This window comes from Somniosus microcephalus, chromosome 12 (genome assembly GCF_052327205.1).
Source record: "Somniosus microcephalus isolate GS21.2 chromosome 12, FLI_Smic_1.0, whole genome shotgun sequence".
Lineage (NCBI taxonomy): Eukaryota > Metazoa > Chordata > Chondrichthyes > Squaliformes > Somniosidae > Somniosus > Somniosus microcephalus.
Genome location: NC_140998.1, coordinates 125,671,928 through 125,689,997, shown reverse-complemented (window position 1 = coordinate 125,689,997; position 18,070 = coordinate 125,671,928). Strand labels below are relative to the sequence as shown.

The window sequence follows — 18,070 nt, the reverse complement described above, 5'->3', positions numbered from 1 at the left end:
CACAACTCCACCCTTGTGCCTTCCTCATTTCATACACCCAAGAAATGCAGCCTGCCCAGCCAATGGTTGACCAAAAAGAGGGAGAGGAGAATGAAGAAGAAGATGAAGAAACACCGTCACTCGATTTCACACTCCCAGCCACCAGCAAGGCCATTTGCAGTGTCCCCCACTGAAAGTCAGCAGCCTTCCACCAGCCATGCTGCAGCCACTGGGGTAGCACTGTGTGACATCAGCAGGATAGGCAAAGGCACACACAAGACTGTCACCCTAAGGGAATGCATAAGGGTGATGAGTTGATTTCTTGATGTTATATTGGATGGATCGATTTATAAAGTTGGATTGGAAAGTTTGCTTTGTGGTGGCTTTTATTTCAGCATTGTGGCCAAGAGGACGCTGTGATGGTCAGTAACAGGTGTGGGACTAATGTTGAAAGGGGAATCGCAGGCGGATGATCCCATCCTGGATATCCTGGCCAGAAAGGGGCTGTCTGGGTTGCATCCTTCCTTCTGCTTCCTCCTCTTCTGCTTCCACCTCTTCTGCATCTTCCTCTTCCCTCTACATCTTCCTCTTCCTTCTGCGAGCAGTTGCTGTAAATTTGAAATAAAAGCAGAAAATGCTGGAAATACTCAGCAGGTCAGGCAGCATCTCGACCTGAGACGTGAACTCTAGTTCTCTCTCCATGGATGCTGCCTGACCTGCTGAGTATTTCCAGCATTTTCTGTCTTCTCAGAGGCTTTCTTTTATGATCCGAGGCTTTGCAAGCATCCAGTAGCACTCCCTACATTCCCTGCACATTTAAAAAACTTTTAACATGTATTGCATCAAGCCACTACGTCAATAAAATAAAAAAAATCCAGTCCAAAAGCTTAATTGCAAACTTACCTGAAAGATGCATGTGTCCCTTTAAGAGGTGCTGACAGCGTCTCTGTTAGTCTGCTGAATGCGAGGTTTTCATGGTGAGCTTAGGACCCAGCGCTGAACTCAGCGCTAAGGTTGAAGTTCGCTGCGGTGATGTTAAGTTGGCATTGCACGCCGACTGACATCACCCACTCTTCATTTACATTTCCAGGGCCAGTGTTGCTATCGGCAGCGCTAAGGTCCTCACCAAAATGGCGGACGCCAAGTCCCGCGCCAGAGAAGGGCGCTAGAGTGATGTCTGCCATTTTTCGAGTGGATCGCAGCAAAAACTCGTGGCGGTAAGTGGCCCAATTTCTAGACCATGTTGTTCACACACCTTGCCAAGTCTTAAGCTCTTTATCCCAAAATACCTGATGGGCAAAAGCTGCTGAATCGTCTCAGATTTTCATGGCTGAAAGTGCTCTCATTTCCTGGTGGGGACCTGCATTCCAGCAGAAATATCCGTTTGTTTTGCAGCACATTGGCTAAGCCACAGTTGGAGTGTTTAGCTGTGGACACCATGTCAGAGAAAAATATTGCAGCCATAGAAAAGGTTCGGTGTAGGTTCACTAGGATGACACTGGGATGAGAGAATTTAGCTATGATGACACTTGAAAAATCTAGGGCAGTACTTACTGGGAAGGTTAAAACGGAATCTAATTGAAGTGTTCAGAATTATAAAAGGGTAAAAGAATGGGCTAGAAATTGCGGTCGGAGGTGTAACCTCCGGTGTACGCACTGACCCGCGAATCAATTACGAAATTACCTGCTGGCGGCCAGGCTGCAAACAGTTGTAGTCTCGGGCCTCGAGGCGGAGGGCAGCGTAATGGCCCATGGATCACAGGGACGCAGGCGGTGCAGAAGCATGCCTGGGATCACGTGACCCCGGTCTAATGATATGCAATGGAATCCCCAAATTTTAATAATTATACAATGTTGAGAATTGGAATTTTTGTCACAATTACCTTCATTCCACCAACCTCAATAAAATTTAATTTTTTTTGGATAATTTTATTATCATTAAAACTGTAATCTGGGCCAATATTTGCATAAACTCATTTCATACAGTGTATGTCCATAATTTAGAATATGAATATAATTAATTAAAGCTTGCTTGCATCAACTCTAAGACTTCCGTGCGCAATCGCTGGCCAGTCGGTGGGCAAATAGCCCAACCCTGCGCCAGTGATTGCTTTTTTGTGGCTCCTGTGGATGTCCTGTCTATGTGTACGTTGACAGACCGGAAGTTCCGGATTTCACGCAAGCGCAAGCAGAAATCCCAAACTTGCGGAGCATCTCAAAGGAAATATGAGGGCATACTCTGAGCGTACGCCATCATAAACACCGCAAATTTCAGGGCCATTATTTCCACCCAGTTCTGACGAAGGGTCATTGACCTGAAACGTTAACTCTGTTTTTCTCTCCACAGATGCTGCCAGACCTGCTGAGTATTCCCAGCATTTTCTGTTTTTGTTCCATTATTTCCACTGATTGGTGAATCGGTAATAAGGAGGCATGGATTTAGGATTAGTACTTGAAACATAAAGGGGGGAGGTTTGAAGAAAACTTCATGCAAAGGGTTATTAGAGCATGAAATGCATTCAGTGGCTTTTGAAGCTGAGTCAATCACAACCCTTAACAGGAAATTATATAAACACTTGAAGGAGACCATCGTTTAAAAGACACAGGGAATGAGCACAGATTGGGATTAGGGTACATTACTGTGATGTGGAGCACACTCCAGGATGGTCGCAATGGGCTGAATTGTAATGATTCTAAATAGCACTTTTTGTGAATAAATTGGAGTTTTTTCCTGCTGTTCAGAATGCATAAATAACAAAAAAAAAGATGCATTGATATTTAAAAACAAACTAGTAAATTCCCCCATGCCATTATTTACGGGTAGTCTGATGCCTGGAGTGCAAATTCACTGTCTTGCAGCAGCCTAAAGTCAACGGCATTTACCCATCACTTGTGATACTGCAAATTTCCTGGAGCAATGTATTATGATTGGCACAAGATAAAAACATTACACACATTACTGATGCTGAATAATGCAGATCTCATACAAATAATATTCGTAATCCTGTGATCTTACTGCTTTAGAAAACATGTATGAGATCAAAATAACTGATCCACGACAAGCAGGATAAGCCTGAAGGTGGTATGGAACAGAACCTGTTGCCATCAGTGTGAAACATTCAGTAAACTCTTGCACAGGAGACCTTCTCTGATCTTTGCAATGTGGCCACTGCATTAACAGCCCTATCTACATTTTCTTTTGCCCTTCATAAATGTGCCTTCACCTCCCCTGCCTTAAATTTTCCGTGCATCCCACGAACATAGTGTTCCTGCCACCTGATGAAACTTGCTTGTAAACTTTAGAAGAAGTGTCTGCACACACAACTTAAAATCATACAGCACAGATAGAGGCCATTCGGCCCATCATGCCTATGCTGGCTCTTTGGTAGAGCTATCCAATTAGTCCCACCCCCTGCTCTTTCCCCAGAGTCCTGCAATTTTTTTTCCCTTCAAGTATTGATCCAATCCCCTTTTGAATGTTACTGTTGAATCTGCTTCTACCAGCCTTTCAGGTAATGCACCCAGATCATAACAACTTGCTGTATAAAAAAAAAGTTTCCTCATCTCCCCTCTGGTTCCTTTGCCAATTACCTTGAATCTACGTCTTCTGATTACCGACCCTCCTGCCAGTGGAAACAGTTTCTTCCAATTTACTCTATAAAACCCCTCATAACTTTGAACATCTCTATTAAATCTCCCCTGGTTTGCTTCGTCTGGTGCATTTAGCGTAAGAGAAGATGGAGAAACATTACAAGAAGACTCTAATAGAAGGAGTGACATGATAAAAAGCTTCAGTATATGGTTTGTTGCCAGTTAATGAATGATAGAATTGGAGTGAAAGAAAAGGGTAAGAGAAAGTGGTTAGCATGAACCCTGATCTTCGGCTACTTTCAGTGCTCTCTGTCTCCAGGATTTGCAGGGCTTTGTCCTCTTAGCACATGAAGGCGACGGTGTCCACCTCCTGTGCGTGTTCTTTCTTTGTTATGAGCTGTCTTCTGTGAGCACAGCAGTAGTGACAGGCTGCAATTGTCTTGATGCCAGACAGTGCTCCCCAAGTGGCGGCAGACAGCCCCCGGTGGATGTGATGACATTTACCTGCATTGTGCAGTTACATTAAAAGGGACTATTATTTCAGCCTGACTGTCTGCAAAGCTGTGAGTGAAGGGGCATTTCCAGGGAAAGGCTGCTAATTACACCCTGTACTTAATGGGCATTCATAGCAAACATTGAAAGTAATTTAAGACCGTGTGAGGGTTGATAATTGTAAGTGTTGTCTGTGCTTATTGCGCTGAATTAATGGAGTGGAATTATATTCTCTTATTTGGCTGTCCTAGTAAAGTAATTAAACTTCTTCCTACATTGCATGCAGATGTGCAGGTCTCCCTTGGGTCAATAATAGCAATTTTCCCCCAACTCTACCCAAAGTACTCTGGATGGTTGCTTTTGCTTCCTGTTGATGAACCTGGGGATACACAGAATCCTTAGTATCACTCAGCTTTCACAGCATGAGTCATCTGTAAAAAAAAATATTTTGTGAACTTACCCTAGTCTTGTATTTGAGTTTTGCACCTTTACATATGAACACACTGAGCAGGAAAAGACCAGCTGCTCCATCAAGCCTGCTCCACACCATGATGGCCGGAGCATCATAACCAAACACTTCTTCCCTCCCCGCCCACCCCCTGCAGCCATGCAATAAAAAACCCAGAAAAAACCCAGGGAAAAGAAGGGAAAAAATACTCTGGAAAATTTCTCTCCGACCCCCTCAGGTATCGAAACTAGTCCAGGAGATCACACGGACCACGTGTTCTCTCTAAAGACACTTAGCTTTTATATGATGCAATCTCTGCCCCAGTCAAGAACCAGTCCAGCTCCCTCTTGAAGGCATCCAGAGTGTCAGCACCCACCACACCAGCCAACGTGTTCCAGAGGCTCACCACTCTCTGGGTTAAGAAACACCACCCAACATCCAGTCTATTCATTTAAATTAGTTTAAACTTGTGTCCCTTGGTTCTCCCCAATCTTTTAAACTGGAACAGTCTATCAACAGGGATGCTATCCAGCCCTTTAATTATTTTATGGACCTCTATCAGGTCACCTCTAAGTCTACGCTGCTCTAAAGTAAATAGACCAAAGTCCTTGAGCCTATCTGAGTAGCTGAGGCTTTTTAAGCCAGGAATCATTCTTGTAACTCTCCTCTGGACCTTTTAGAAGGCCATTGTATCACTCACCATGTGGAGGGACCAAAACTGGGCACAGTACTCTAGATGCGGTTTGACCACGGACCTGTATAGTGTCAAAATGGTGTCCTTTGATTTATACTGAATGGTTCCATTAATACAACCCAATACCCTGTTAGCTTTAGCTACAGTTTTTCTAAATTGGTCATGAACCTTCAGTGATCTGTGCACAACAACACCTAAATCGTTTCCTCTCTCAACCTCTTTCAGTATTGTTACAGTTATAACTACACATGGTCCAAATTTCCCTACTGATGTCAAACAGAGAGCTGTTGGTGCTCTATGCTGGGTTAAGCAGCTTGGGCACAGTGTAACCCAGTTGGGAGGTGGGAGAAACCGGGCAGGGGATGCTTCAGGATTAAACCATTTGATTTTTGTTTGCGAGCAACATCACACTAGAGCATTATAAAATTTATGAAATGCTAGTTGATCTCCTGAGGGTTTCTGCTTATACACAATGGATAACTTAGAAAAATGATTTTAAGAAGAATCATGTGTGGAAAAAAGACAACCAAAATCATTCAGTGTCATGAGCACAGTTTGCTGCCATTAGTATGTCAGCGAGCGCAAAACAACTTGCATTTATACAGTGCCTTTAATGTAGAAAGACATCCCAAAGTGCTTCATAAGGTGGAATATAAAAATGGATGCCAAGCCAACACTGATGTTAGGAAGGTCATCAAAAGCTTGATCAAAGATGTGAGTATTAAGGAGAATCTTAAAGGAGAAGAGTGTGGGGCATAGGCGGCTCAAGGCAAAGCTGCCAATGATGGGACAAAAAGAGGATGGGATGCGCAAGGTCAGAGTGAAAGGAATGGAGAGTTTCAGGAGGGTTGTAGGGCTGGAGGATAGGAAGGGGTGAGGCGATGAAGGAATTTAAACACATGGATATCAATTTTCATTTTGAGGCATTGAGGGATCGGGAGCCAATGTACGTCAGCAAGGGCAGGAAGATGGGATATGTTACAGGCAACAGAGGTTTGGATGGGCTGAAGTTTAAATGAAGGTGTCCAAAGAAAATGATTTTTTTTTTAATGCTCTGTGGTTTTTTTCTCCTCGGGTTGCTCGCAGCTGTGTCCAGTAGATTAATCTTTAATACATGGTGACTCCAGGACAATCCTTAGAGGGTCGGAAACCGTATTTGGGAATGTTGTGACACATGAATCTTCCCAAAATGTAGCCCATTGTTTATGTCCAGCCACTGGTGCCTTTACTACAAATGTCCTTTTACCTTATAGAAAATGCCTAAAATCTCGGCTTCCGTAAGTAAATTTGATTGGAAATTTTAGCCTGTACATTCAAGTCCTGAGTGTGATCTTTCTGCATTCAAATTAATAGAAGATGCTGAGGGAACCTAACAAAGTGTCATTGAAAAGTATAGCCATTGTTAGCTGGACGACGTAACCTAAGATACAGCTTCCTGGATCACATGGGATACAGCTCACTCGTGGGAAGCCTGGCACACTGCTTAAAAGGAAACTGTGCTTAAAAGGCCAAAACTGTAATGCAAGTATCCTTTTGGTTTATCAATGCAAAAGAAGTGACGCATACACCGGTTATGCCCGACACAAACGGGATGGGCGGGTAGTTAAAATGGCAGACGGACGGTTCTCACCGCATTCCCGACTTGTTCCCCACCCTGTTGCCATTTTAACCAGGGACATTCCAGGCATGAGAGGGCCACAGCGCAAGGCAGGCAGAGGCCGACTTAGCATGCCGAAGTCACGGGCCGATGATGTCATCGGCGGCGCGATGAGAATTTTACGGCAGGCCTGCACATTCCACACCTGCCAGAGTGGCCAGAAGAGGCCATGGTAAGTATTTAAAAAAACATGTCGTGAGGATTCCTTGTGCCAGGAATCCTCGGGCCTCCCCAGCCTCAGCTTTCCCTCTCCCTCCCTCCCTCCCACCACCGGCAGCTCTTTGGAGATCCTCCTCCCAACAATAACCTTATGTCAAGTACTGTTCTCTTGGGCTATGGAGCTTGCGACAGGAATTCACACATGATTTAAAAAAAAAAACAATTCTCAGGGTGTGGGCCTCGTTGGCAAGGCAAGCATTTATTGCCCCTCCCTAGCTCAGTTCGATACAACTAGGCCACTTCAGAGGGCAGTTGAGCCAACCACGCTGGTGTGGGACTGGAGTCACATATAGGCCAGACCGGGCAAAGACGGCAAGTTCCCTTACCTAAAGGACATTAGTGAACCAGTTGGGATTTTACGACAATCCGATAGCTTCATGGTCACTTTTATTGATAGCAGCTTTTTTTATTTCCAGACTTTTAAAACTGAATTCAAATTCTCAGACTGCCATGGTGAGATGTGAAATTAAAAAAAACAATTCTCAGGGTGTGGGCCTCGTTGGCAAGGCCAGCATTTATTACAGCATGTTCTCTGGATTAGTAGTCTCGTCCTCTGCATTACTAGTCCAGTAAGATAACCACTACAGTACCATATCCCACGATAGGATGCAACATGCTTGTTTTTATCTTTTGAATTGAAAAGGCATGAGTGGAAGGCATCTGTTTTTAAACTGTGATCTGTGAATACTGGCTGACACAAAATGACAAAGCCTGCAGAGGTCCCTTCGCACAGTGACAGGAAACACGGCACAAAGTAACCAGCAATTTGTGTTGAGAGTCAGCTGGAAAATGCCGCGGCTGGTGCTCTTTATTTTAATGATGCTTTGGTATGTGGCCTGTACATGAGTAATCACATCAGCGGCACTTGTCAGAAGGTGAAGTAGCATCTGCAGAGCAGCCACAGCAGTGTGGCTCTTCAGTCAATGAAGAGACTCGGGACAGGCCTTTGCTCCATTGCAACAGCAGCTGAGATGAGTGCATCCGCAATTCTTATGCAATGACACTTGGGGGAAATGCATGTGTCAAAGTGATTTAGCGGGAGGAATAAAAATGACAGGTGCACTCCCTTAAATCATACAGGCTAATTGCCGTCAAATAACTAGTTCCATTTTTTGCACCCTTTAGTAACTCTGCAAACGCTGTTCGAATTAGTAGTACGTTTGTTATTTTGTGGCTAATAAATTGTTAAACTTGTTTTATTCCTTGTGTTCTGGATACTGCAGCCGAGTCGGTGTTTGATTGATGAAAGTGCCCCGTCCCGCATGCAACTCCTGTATTATGGCAGGAACTTGTAGTACGTCATGAATCTTAAAAAAAAATTGTTTTGCTTAATGCTGATCTTCGGTTAGAGCCGTGTAGTACACCAATATATTTGCACAATTAAAGTCGTGCTGTATTCTAAAGCTACAAGTTTGCTTTTTTTGTTATCTCTACGGGCTAATTTTCTATCAATTGTATTTGATGACGTGGATTTTGAAATAAAGCGACAAGCACAGTGGAGACAATGAGATATTCACTAAGATCTTGGGTTATTATTTTAGGAATCTATAATTAAGGACAGAGTGACTGAGCACGTAGAGAAATTTGAGCTGATTAGTGGGAGCCAACATGAACTGGTAAAGGGTAGGACATGTCTAACAAGCTAAATTGATTTTTTTGAGGAAGTAACTAAAATAATAGACAGGGGAATGTCTATGGATGTAGTTTATATGGAAATCCAGAAGGTATTCGATAAGATTCCACATAAGAGACTGCTAGCTAAAAAATAAAGCTCATGGAATTGAAAGCAACCTATTGACCTAATTAGGAGATTGGTTAGGCAGTAGAAGCCCCACACAAGAGACTTGAGCACAAAGATCTAGGCTGACACTCCAGTGCAGTGCTGAGGGAGTGCGGCACTGTTGGAGGTGCAATCTTTCGGATGAGACGTTGAACCGAGGCCCTGTCTACTCTCTCAGGTGGACGTAACAGATTCCATGGCAATATTTCAAAGAAGAACAGGGGCGTTACCCTGGCCAATATTTATCCCTCAATCTATATCACAAAAAAATCAGATTATCTGGTCATTATCACATTGCTGTTTGTGGGAGCTTGCTGTGCGTATATTGGCTGCTGCGTTTCCTACATTACAACAGTGACTATACTTCAAAAGTACTTCATTGGCTGTAAAACACTTTGGGACGTCCCGAGGTCATGAAAGGCGCTATATAAATGCAAGTCTTTTTTATGTACAGGATACTTTGTGTTATCCGGAGGCTGAATGTCCGGCAAGCTCGAGCCACCGGCAAAAATCAGGAGCCGTTTCGTTAGGTTTTTTTTCTTTTCGTTGCTTTTTTCTCAACAGTCAAGCTCTGCAAGGTCTCGCTGAAACTGTTGCTAAGCTACAGAGACGCTACAGAGACGCTTGCAAGGTACGGCCGACTGTTTAGAAGCTGTTGCTAAGCAACAGGGTTTGTTGCCAGATACGGAGCTCAAAATCTCCATATGTTTCGACATTAGCGCTGGTTTGTCCGGCAGTTTTGATGGGACGGCAACAGCTCGGTCCCGTCGGTGCCGGATAGCACAAAGTTTCCTGTACTTGAATTGGAAGAAGTGACTAGTGGTGTCCCACTAGGATCTGTGCTGGGGCCTCAGCTATTCACTATGGCCTAGAAATTCGTCTCGGGCTGTGGCGTATAACAGGCAGTATCGGATTGGCTGCCTGTTACACGCAGCACCTGATAGTCAGCTCCATTGACTGCACCTGTGGGCACATTCGCTTTGGTCCAAAAACGAATAGATCCGAGTATTACTGAAATGGTGAAAACCTAGGAACAGTGAAGGTCCAAAGAGATTCACTAACGTGGTGGTCAGGTACAAAAAATAATCAAAAAGGCTAATGGAATGTTAGCTTTTATAACTAGAGGGCTAGAATATAAAGGTGAGGAAGTTTTGCTACAGCTATACAAAGCCCTGGTTAGACCACATCTGGATCACTCTGTACAGTTCTGGGCACCGCACCGTAGAAAGGATATATTGGTTTTGGAAGGAGTGCAGGGCAGACTCACCAGAATGTTACCAGGGCTCCAAGGGTTAGATTGTGAGGAGAGATTACATAAACTAGGCTTGTATTCCCTGGAATATAGAAAATTAAGGGGTGATTTGATTGAGGTTTTTAGGATTTTGAAAGGAATTGATGGGGTAGATAGAGAGAAACTTTTTCTGCTGGCGGGGGGAGTCTTGGACAAGGGGACATAACTTTAAAATCAGAGCCAGGCCATTCAGGAGAGAAGTTAGGAAACACTTCTTCATGCAAAGGGTGTTAGAAATGTAGAACTCTCTCTGACAAAAAGCAGTAGATGCTAGCTCAATTCATAACTTTAAATCTGAGATCGATTGGTTTTTGCTAAAAAAGGGTATAAAAGGATATGGAGCCAAGGCAGGTGAATAGAGTTAAGATACAGATCATCCATGATCTCATTGAATGGCAGAACAGGCTCGAGGGGCTGAATGGCCTACTCCTGTTCCTATGTATACTAGTCACATAACAAATAATTTTGTTAACTTTCAGCCAAACTTTCAAAGACCGAGTTGAATTGTTTATTTTCACATAGGACACAATTTTCAGATATTATTTTTCTTGAAAGAGATCAATTTGATCAGAAAAAAAAGTAAGAGTAGAAGGAGTTAACTTTATTTGAAAACACTTGCTGGTACTTTTGTGAGCTGCTAATTCGTTTATCAAAGGTAAGCGTTCTGTTCTGTCGAGAAAACAGATCTGGTAGATGTGGGTTGGAGAACCAGATTGCAAGTGAGTCACATGGCAAGAATCAGCCAACTAGAGGTAAGTATAACAAATAGCACAGCACCGTGAGCTCAAAGACACAGCTGGAAGGATTCAATCACAGGCCAGTGTAATAACTAGAAAAAAATCAAAGCAAATAATAAATAGTACAAGAGAAAATCATGATACAAGAAGTGCTACAAGAAGTAAATTTTATGCTTACAAGAAATGCTAAAGACATCTGAAGTGTGGCAAGACTTTTAATACATATAAATATAAAGAGAGCGAGAGAGAGATTTGTGCATTTATTGATTGTTGTTTTTTCTAATTGCAGGTATTACTCTGTCTTGTATCCTTTAGAAAGAAAGATCTCTGATACAAAATCCAGGGACTTGGTGATCTACATCTGGATTCATGCAGTTTTAGCAAGCGTTCCAGTTTTCGTAGTGACCAATGTTTCAGACATCTACGCCATGTCTACGTGCAGTAGCTCATGGAGCTATTCTTTTGGACACTTGGCTTATGTAATTGTATACAACATCACCACGGTGATTCTGCCCATTGGCGTGGTATTCTTGTTCATGTTTCTGATCCGTAGAGCTCTCAGTGCCAGCCAGAAGAAGAAAGTAATTATTGCTGCATTACGAACTCCGCAGAACACAATTTCTATTCCATATGTTTCCCAGCGGGAGGCTGAACTGCATGCTATGCTACTCTCTATGGTGCTGATCTTCATTGCTTGTAGTGTTCCTTATATGGTTTTCGTGATTTACCGAACCATTCTTAACATCACTGACATCTCTGTCTTTTTAATACTGACGGCAATCTGGTTGCCTAAGGTTTCTCTGCTCACTAATCCATTACTCTTTCTGACTGTCAACAAGTCTGTTCGGAAATGCTTAGTGGGGACCATCATTCAGCTCCATCGCAGGTACAGTAGACGCAACATCATAAGCTCTGGTGGCCTCGCCGATGCCACATTTGAGCCTGGGGTCCGTTCAGGTAGTCAGTTACTCGAAATGTTTCACATTGGACAGCAGCAGATTTTCAAACCTTCCGAGGAGGAGGATGATGAAAATGAGATTAAGTCACTTGCATCTAATGAGTGCCGGCAGAAAGAAATAGCCACCACCAGCTTGGAAGTGGAGCAGACTTTGGTGGAAAAATTTACTCCACACACTAACAATGACTCTGCTGCAGTAGTGGGAGCAGCTGCAGCACCTCCAGATTCAGATGCAATCTCCGACAAGTATGCAATGCAGTTTGGCTTCGGCCCATTCGAACTGCCTCCGCAGTGGCTGTCTGAGACGCGGAATAGCAAGAAAAGGCTGTTGCCTCCCTTGGGCAACACACCAGAAGAACTGATTCAAACTACTGAAAAGCAACCAAAGTTCAAGACAGAGCGGAAGATAAGTAGGAACAATAAAGTCAGCATCTTTCCTAAAGTAGACTCTTAGGGGGAAAAATTGGGTTGCTTTGCGCCTCCTGTTAATGTTCCCCAGGGGACGCGAGCGGGGTGCAAAGCCCCTACTGCCTGGCCGTGGCGCCGCTAACACTTCCCGCGGCGGTGCAAATTAAAGGGTAGGTGCCGAGCGGCCATTTTTTTTGGGCCGCCTGCCAGCACCTGCCCCCTTCCGCTTCTTCATGCGGGGTGCTGGCTGCGATCAGGCTGCTTTCCCGGCACCCGGCTCCCCAGTGGTCCAGCAGGGCCCCGGTGCACGCAGCCTTTAATCAGGGGAGGGAGGCCTGTAATACCGCTATGTGCAGACGCGTTTGGCGCTGTTGCACGTAGCGCCGCAATATTGAATGGTAGCACTCCAGGAAGGAGGGGGAGCGCGTCCTGCTTGGGGTGCTACCACTCAATTTACGGAGCAGGGACACTAACTTTTTTTGAGCGCTAAAAGTAGTACCCCGGCGAAATTAGCGCCCCAAAGGGTGCGCGACTGAATTTTTCCCCCTTAGTCCTTGGAATTCATTGAACAAGAGTAGACAGTATTTTGGAAACACAGCCCCATGGATCTCTATAGCACAGAGTGACATAACACTGCCTGTATAATATTGTGTTGTATGTCAAACTATTTATAAAACTAATTAACTATAAGCTACACAGCAGGTGATTCTTTAAATAGACAACGGCATTCCTGTAAGTTCTGATCAGAAGGATTTGCATCTAAGGCTTTTGTTCACCTTCAACTGAACAACTCTTTTCACCGTATCTTCAGAATTGTGCACACAGTTCATGTTTTGATATGAAAGAATGAGTGGGCGGTACTTTGGTTTAAACTGTTAAATTTCCAAAGTGAAAAGACCTACTAACTGTTTGAAAATTATTTATTTTCTTATACACTTTATATAGGATTGCATAAACATTTTTTTAAATTGGCGTTTGGTCTTGTTTATCCTGACAGTGTGGGGGAAAACAGCAACTCTTCTGGGTGCTGTATAATTTGCACGTGAAACTTATTTCATTAGCACTGTCCTATCCCTTTCCTGCTGACTTTCATAATGTGGTCTTAAACTCACCCACAATGGCACAGAAGACCCAATTTGTAATCATTTAAAATAGATTTTAGCAGTTCATGTGAGGGCAATAGTTGTGATTCTTCTAGCAGTTTGTCAACATTACTTCTCAAGTCTTTACATCAGTTTTTAAAATTTATTCTTGGGATGTGGGCATTGCTGGCATTTATTGTCCATTCCTAGTTGCCCCAAGAAGATGGTGGTGGGCATTCGTCTTGAGTGGTTTGATACAACTGAGCGGCTTGCTGGGACACTTCAGAGGGCAGTTAAGAGTCAACCATGTTGGTGCAGGACTGGAGTGACATATAGGTCTGACTGGGATGGCAGGTTTCCTTCCTGAAAGGACATTAGTGGGATTTTATGACAATCTGATCGCTTCATGGGCACTTTTACTGATACCACTTTTTTATTTCTAGCTTTGTTGAAACTGAATTCAAATTCTCAAACTGCCATGGTGGGATTTGAACTCAGTTTAGGCTGCATTAATTAGTTCAGGCCTCTGGATTGCTAGTTCAGTAACATAACCAATACACTGCCGTACCCCATGTTTTTTTTTTCTCAATATAATAGTTTTGTTGAGGCACTGTGAAGGCAACAGTTTTCTGGAAGCCCAAACCGACCATAAACTGGTCTGTAGAGTGAGATTTCTGTCTAGTGCGTGATCTTTGTGTAACCAAAAAAGGGATACAGTTTGAACTGCATTGACCAGCTGAATTCTTGCAATCATTTTTCAACACTAATAATACTGAAGTATTATGTTTTATTAAAAAAAAATCACTAGTTTTTCTTCATTCACTAGTTAGTGTATTGCATATTTAGTATGATTGACTCCTCAATGTATAAATGCTGCCATGATGTTATGTGGCTAGTATTTTTATTATAAAATAATGTAAAACCAACATTTGTGCTCTACATTTAAAGTTGTTGATATTTTAATTGTGTTTCTAATGTAAAGACATTTTGATTCTTTTTTTATTGGCCTGAAACAGTTGACCTGCACAGTTTTTAGCCAGTTTTTTTAAGCAGCATGACTGTGTATGTTTATGACCTTTTATGTGTTTGCATTCAGCATTGCCATTACAGACAAACGTAATTCACATATAACTCCATGCCCTCACCGTAAGCCTCATGAACGTGGTATTGATTAATTATTGATTATTGACCTGATATTGTATCTTTGCGAGTTGCGCCTCCCCAACAAATTGATGAACATTATTTGATGTTAGAACCATATTACAGTTTGAATTTTAGACCGTTATTCAGGTTTGTGAATGTTTTCTGAGGACAATAAAAAACAGCCAAAAGCTGTGCAGCCAGGCATCCACAGTGGATACATGCACTGTTTAATGGTTGGTGCTGGTTCCAGCTCATACCTTGCACCAAGTCCTGTCCGCACATCACCCCAGTGCTCACTGACCTACAGTGGCTCCCGGTCCGGCAAAGCCTCGAGTTTAAAATTCTTATCCTTGTGTTCAAATTCCTCCATGGCCTCGCCCCCCCGCCCATCTGTAACCATCTCCAGCCCTACAACCCTCCGAGATCTCGGCGCTCCTCCAATTCTGGCCCCTTCCGCATACCGATTTTCATCGCTCCACCATAGGCAGCCGCGCTTTCAGCTGTCTAGGCCCTAAGTTCTGGAATTCCTTCCCTAAACCTCTCCGCCTCTCTACCTCTCTTTCCTCCTTTAAGTCGCTCCTTAAAACCTACCTCATTGACCAAGCTTTTGTTCACCTGTCCTAATATTTCTTTATGTGGCTCGTTGTCAAATGTTGTCTGATTACGCTCCTGTGAAGCGCCTTGGGATGTTTTTATTATGTTAAAGGTGCTCCATAAATGCAAGTTGTTGTTGGCACTTCTGCTTCATTTTAGAACAAGTCTCTGGGCTACAATTGGGAATTCCTGGTCTTGTGATAAATCAGGAATTCTTCCCACCTGCAGCACAGAGCTCGGAATGAAGAAGCAATGCTAGGCATGAGCTGCAGCCAAGACAGGAGGAAAGAAGGATATGAAAGGGGAGAAGTGGGGGAGGAGTTGTGTGGGGAAAATTTCTCTGTGAACTTGAGGTTGTGGGGGGGGCGGGGAAGAGTTGGAAGGGGATCTTTCAGTGTACTGGAGCAGGAGATGGATAGCTAAAGTGTCTCTATTAGCTGGAGGGAATTGCAGTGGGAAGGGGCTTGAGGAGGAGACTACCATCTGATTGGGGAGAATGACTGTTGAGGTGCTTTTTGGGGAAGTGGTGGTCTATGCTTAATGTGGAAAAACCCCAATATCACTGAAAAAGTATGTAAAATTGATCAGAATTCACTGTTTTTATTGCAAAACTTCAATATCTTCTGGGAAAATTTCCCCAGACCTCCCTAGAAATGGATCACCAGTGGCTATGGGGAGGAGAAGGGCAACATTTGGGAAGCGGCATGCACAATTTAAAATTGACTGCCGACAGGCCTGTCCAAAAGAAATTCTCGTAAAACAGGTCGGATTTAACTATATGCATTGATGGCAAGAATGTCCCACCTATGTTCCAATTAAATATAATGTGCTTAGGTGAAACTATGTTTATTTCTGTTTAAAGAAAATATATCTGTTTAAAGAGGTTTGATTTCTGTTTACGGTGCATGGTTAATGTGAATTGATCACTACAATGCTAAGCTTTGAATTTGTTTTATTGCAAAGCAAAGGTGCTTTTTGATTCTTATTCAGTATGCAGCAAGTCACAAGAAGTTCAAAGATCATTGTCACCAAAAGAGAGGGTGCAAATAGCCGAAGTCAAGGCAAATATTAACATAATTTTCAAGAACAAAAACTGCTTGTAAACAAAATGGAGCCCTATCAAAGAAACTGGTTGGCATTTAAGACCCGGACCCATCATTTTGGGTTTCAACTTTGTCGCTTTAAGATCATGTCTGATAAGATTTGTGTTTAAAATACCAAATCCCATTCATGTTCATGTCTGTGTTTTAATGGCCCTGAAATTAGGATCGGGAGCTTGCCGCGCGTGCAAGCCCCCGATGTGCACTCACCCTGCGCGCCGACATCTGAAGCCCGGGCTTGCTTGCATTTCCTGTCACTGGCCCGGTTCAGATGTCGGTGCGATGTGCTTACCTGATCCAGCGGCGTAGTTAGTGCGATGTGCCGGCTGGGATCAGGTGAGCACTGTGCAGCCAATCAGGGGAGGGGAAACTCATTCATGAGTTTGACAGTAAGAACTGTCAAACTCATGAAAAGTATGGGCTGCCAAAACACTACTTAAACTTTAAATAAAATTTTAAAAAACATCTCACTGATTATATTAACTATAAATAAGTTTTAAAAAATGTTTTAAACAATTAATCAATTTTTTGAAAAAAAAAAATAAAAAAAAAATAGGGTCTAAAACTAAACTTACCTTACTGTAAATTCTTTAAAAATAATAAACCTGTGGAAATTTTTTTTCTAAATTGTACTAAAAGCCCACTTACCTGTAAAACTAAGTACTTACGTCTGGTTTTTCCACGCGTAAAAACCGGAGGCCTTTACACTCGAGCAACTCTGGAAAAAAAAAAGGAATTTCACTGCGCACGCGCTGCCTGTGCAGTCGCACGCGTTCTGCCTCTTAACCCCTTGGGTCAGAGGACAGGAAATGCCGGTTTTCAGCACATGCTGAAAACTGGCAATTCCTCCGGTCACACGCGTGAGTACCTCGTCCGTACTCACGCGCTGTGACAGGAATTACTGGGCCATTAAAGCATTTTTTTTTTACCAGATCAACATTTTACCGGTATCAGTATTTTTGGCAGAGAATAAACTGATCTCATCAGGTTTAGTAGCAATCGGAAAAGATCAGAATGATGGGCAACGTATCATGAGCATTTAACTAGTTGGATATTTGTGTTTTAATGTGAGCTTGTGAAATGTATTGTTACAAATCAGCGTGTCATAAAAAAATGAACTGCCCAGTTACACAGTATTTGCATTAACATTTATTATCTGTAATTTCTTTTCTGAAACACGTGTTACTGTTATTTATCTGAAAGTGTCACACTGGAGTGTAGAAGTGAAAGTGTACTCCACCAAAAGCTGCAACCGATCAGATCTTTATGTAGTTATCTGCAAGTTGTATTATGGAGAAATTTTAGAAAGCGATACCTACGACTGTTGTTATTTTCACTCAGATGATGCACATATTGCCAAACTTTTTATATGATTATAAACACGTAGCAGATTTCATTATTGTAAATAAAGTATTCATAATACAGTGCATATGTTGCTCTGCCAGAATATTTTGATCTCTCTGTTTTCATGTTATTAATTTATATAAATTGCAAAATCCTATTTAAACTTTTGAAGTTTGTATTGAAGGGACTTTTTTGTTGTGCTGCATTTTGGAAACTTTTTTTAACTTGTGCTGTTTATCTCTGGCTCTGTTGTATTGGGTTTGTTATATGTGTAGCTGGACTTCAAAGAAGACAACTCTAATTAAAACACTTTATTCTATATGAATACCACTGTGCTTTTTTTTATGCCATAAAAACTTCCACGCTTGTTAATTATGTTTGTAAAGTTTTTGGTTTTGTTCTTTGCACAAAACTTACTGGATTGTGTAAATCTAAAAACTTCTCGGGGAACCCACGGGTCTGTTCATTATTGCCTTTAGACTCAGGAATCACAGAGGAAAAAAATGCTTGACGGAAATGAAGAGAGTTGTCAACATCTCCAGTATAGGAAAAT

General features: G+C 42.6%; 1 protein-coding gene across 1 annotated transcript in view; it reads left to right on the top strand.

Moving 5' to 3' along the window:
• The window catches only part of gpr176 (G protein-coupled receptor 176), a 60,760-nt gene extending 42,918 nt beyond the window's left edge, over positions 1-17,842 (top strand). Inside the window, exon 3 of the mRNA XM_086003507.1 lies at positions 11,178-17,842. Within this exon, the coding sequence (XP_085859633.1) occupies positions 11,178-12,300 (1,123 nt within the window). The 3' untranslated portion in view covers positions 12,301-17,842. The remainder of the gene's footprint in view (positions 1-11,177) is intronic.
• The last annotated feature ends 228 nt before the right edge of the window (positions 17,843-18,070 follow it).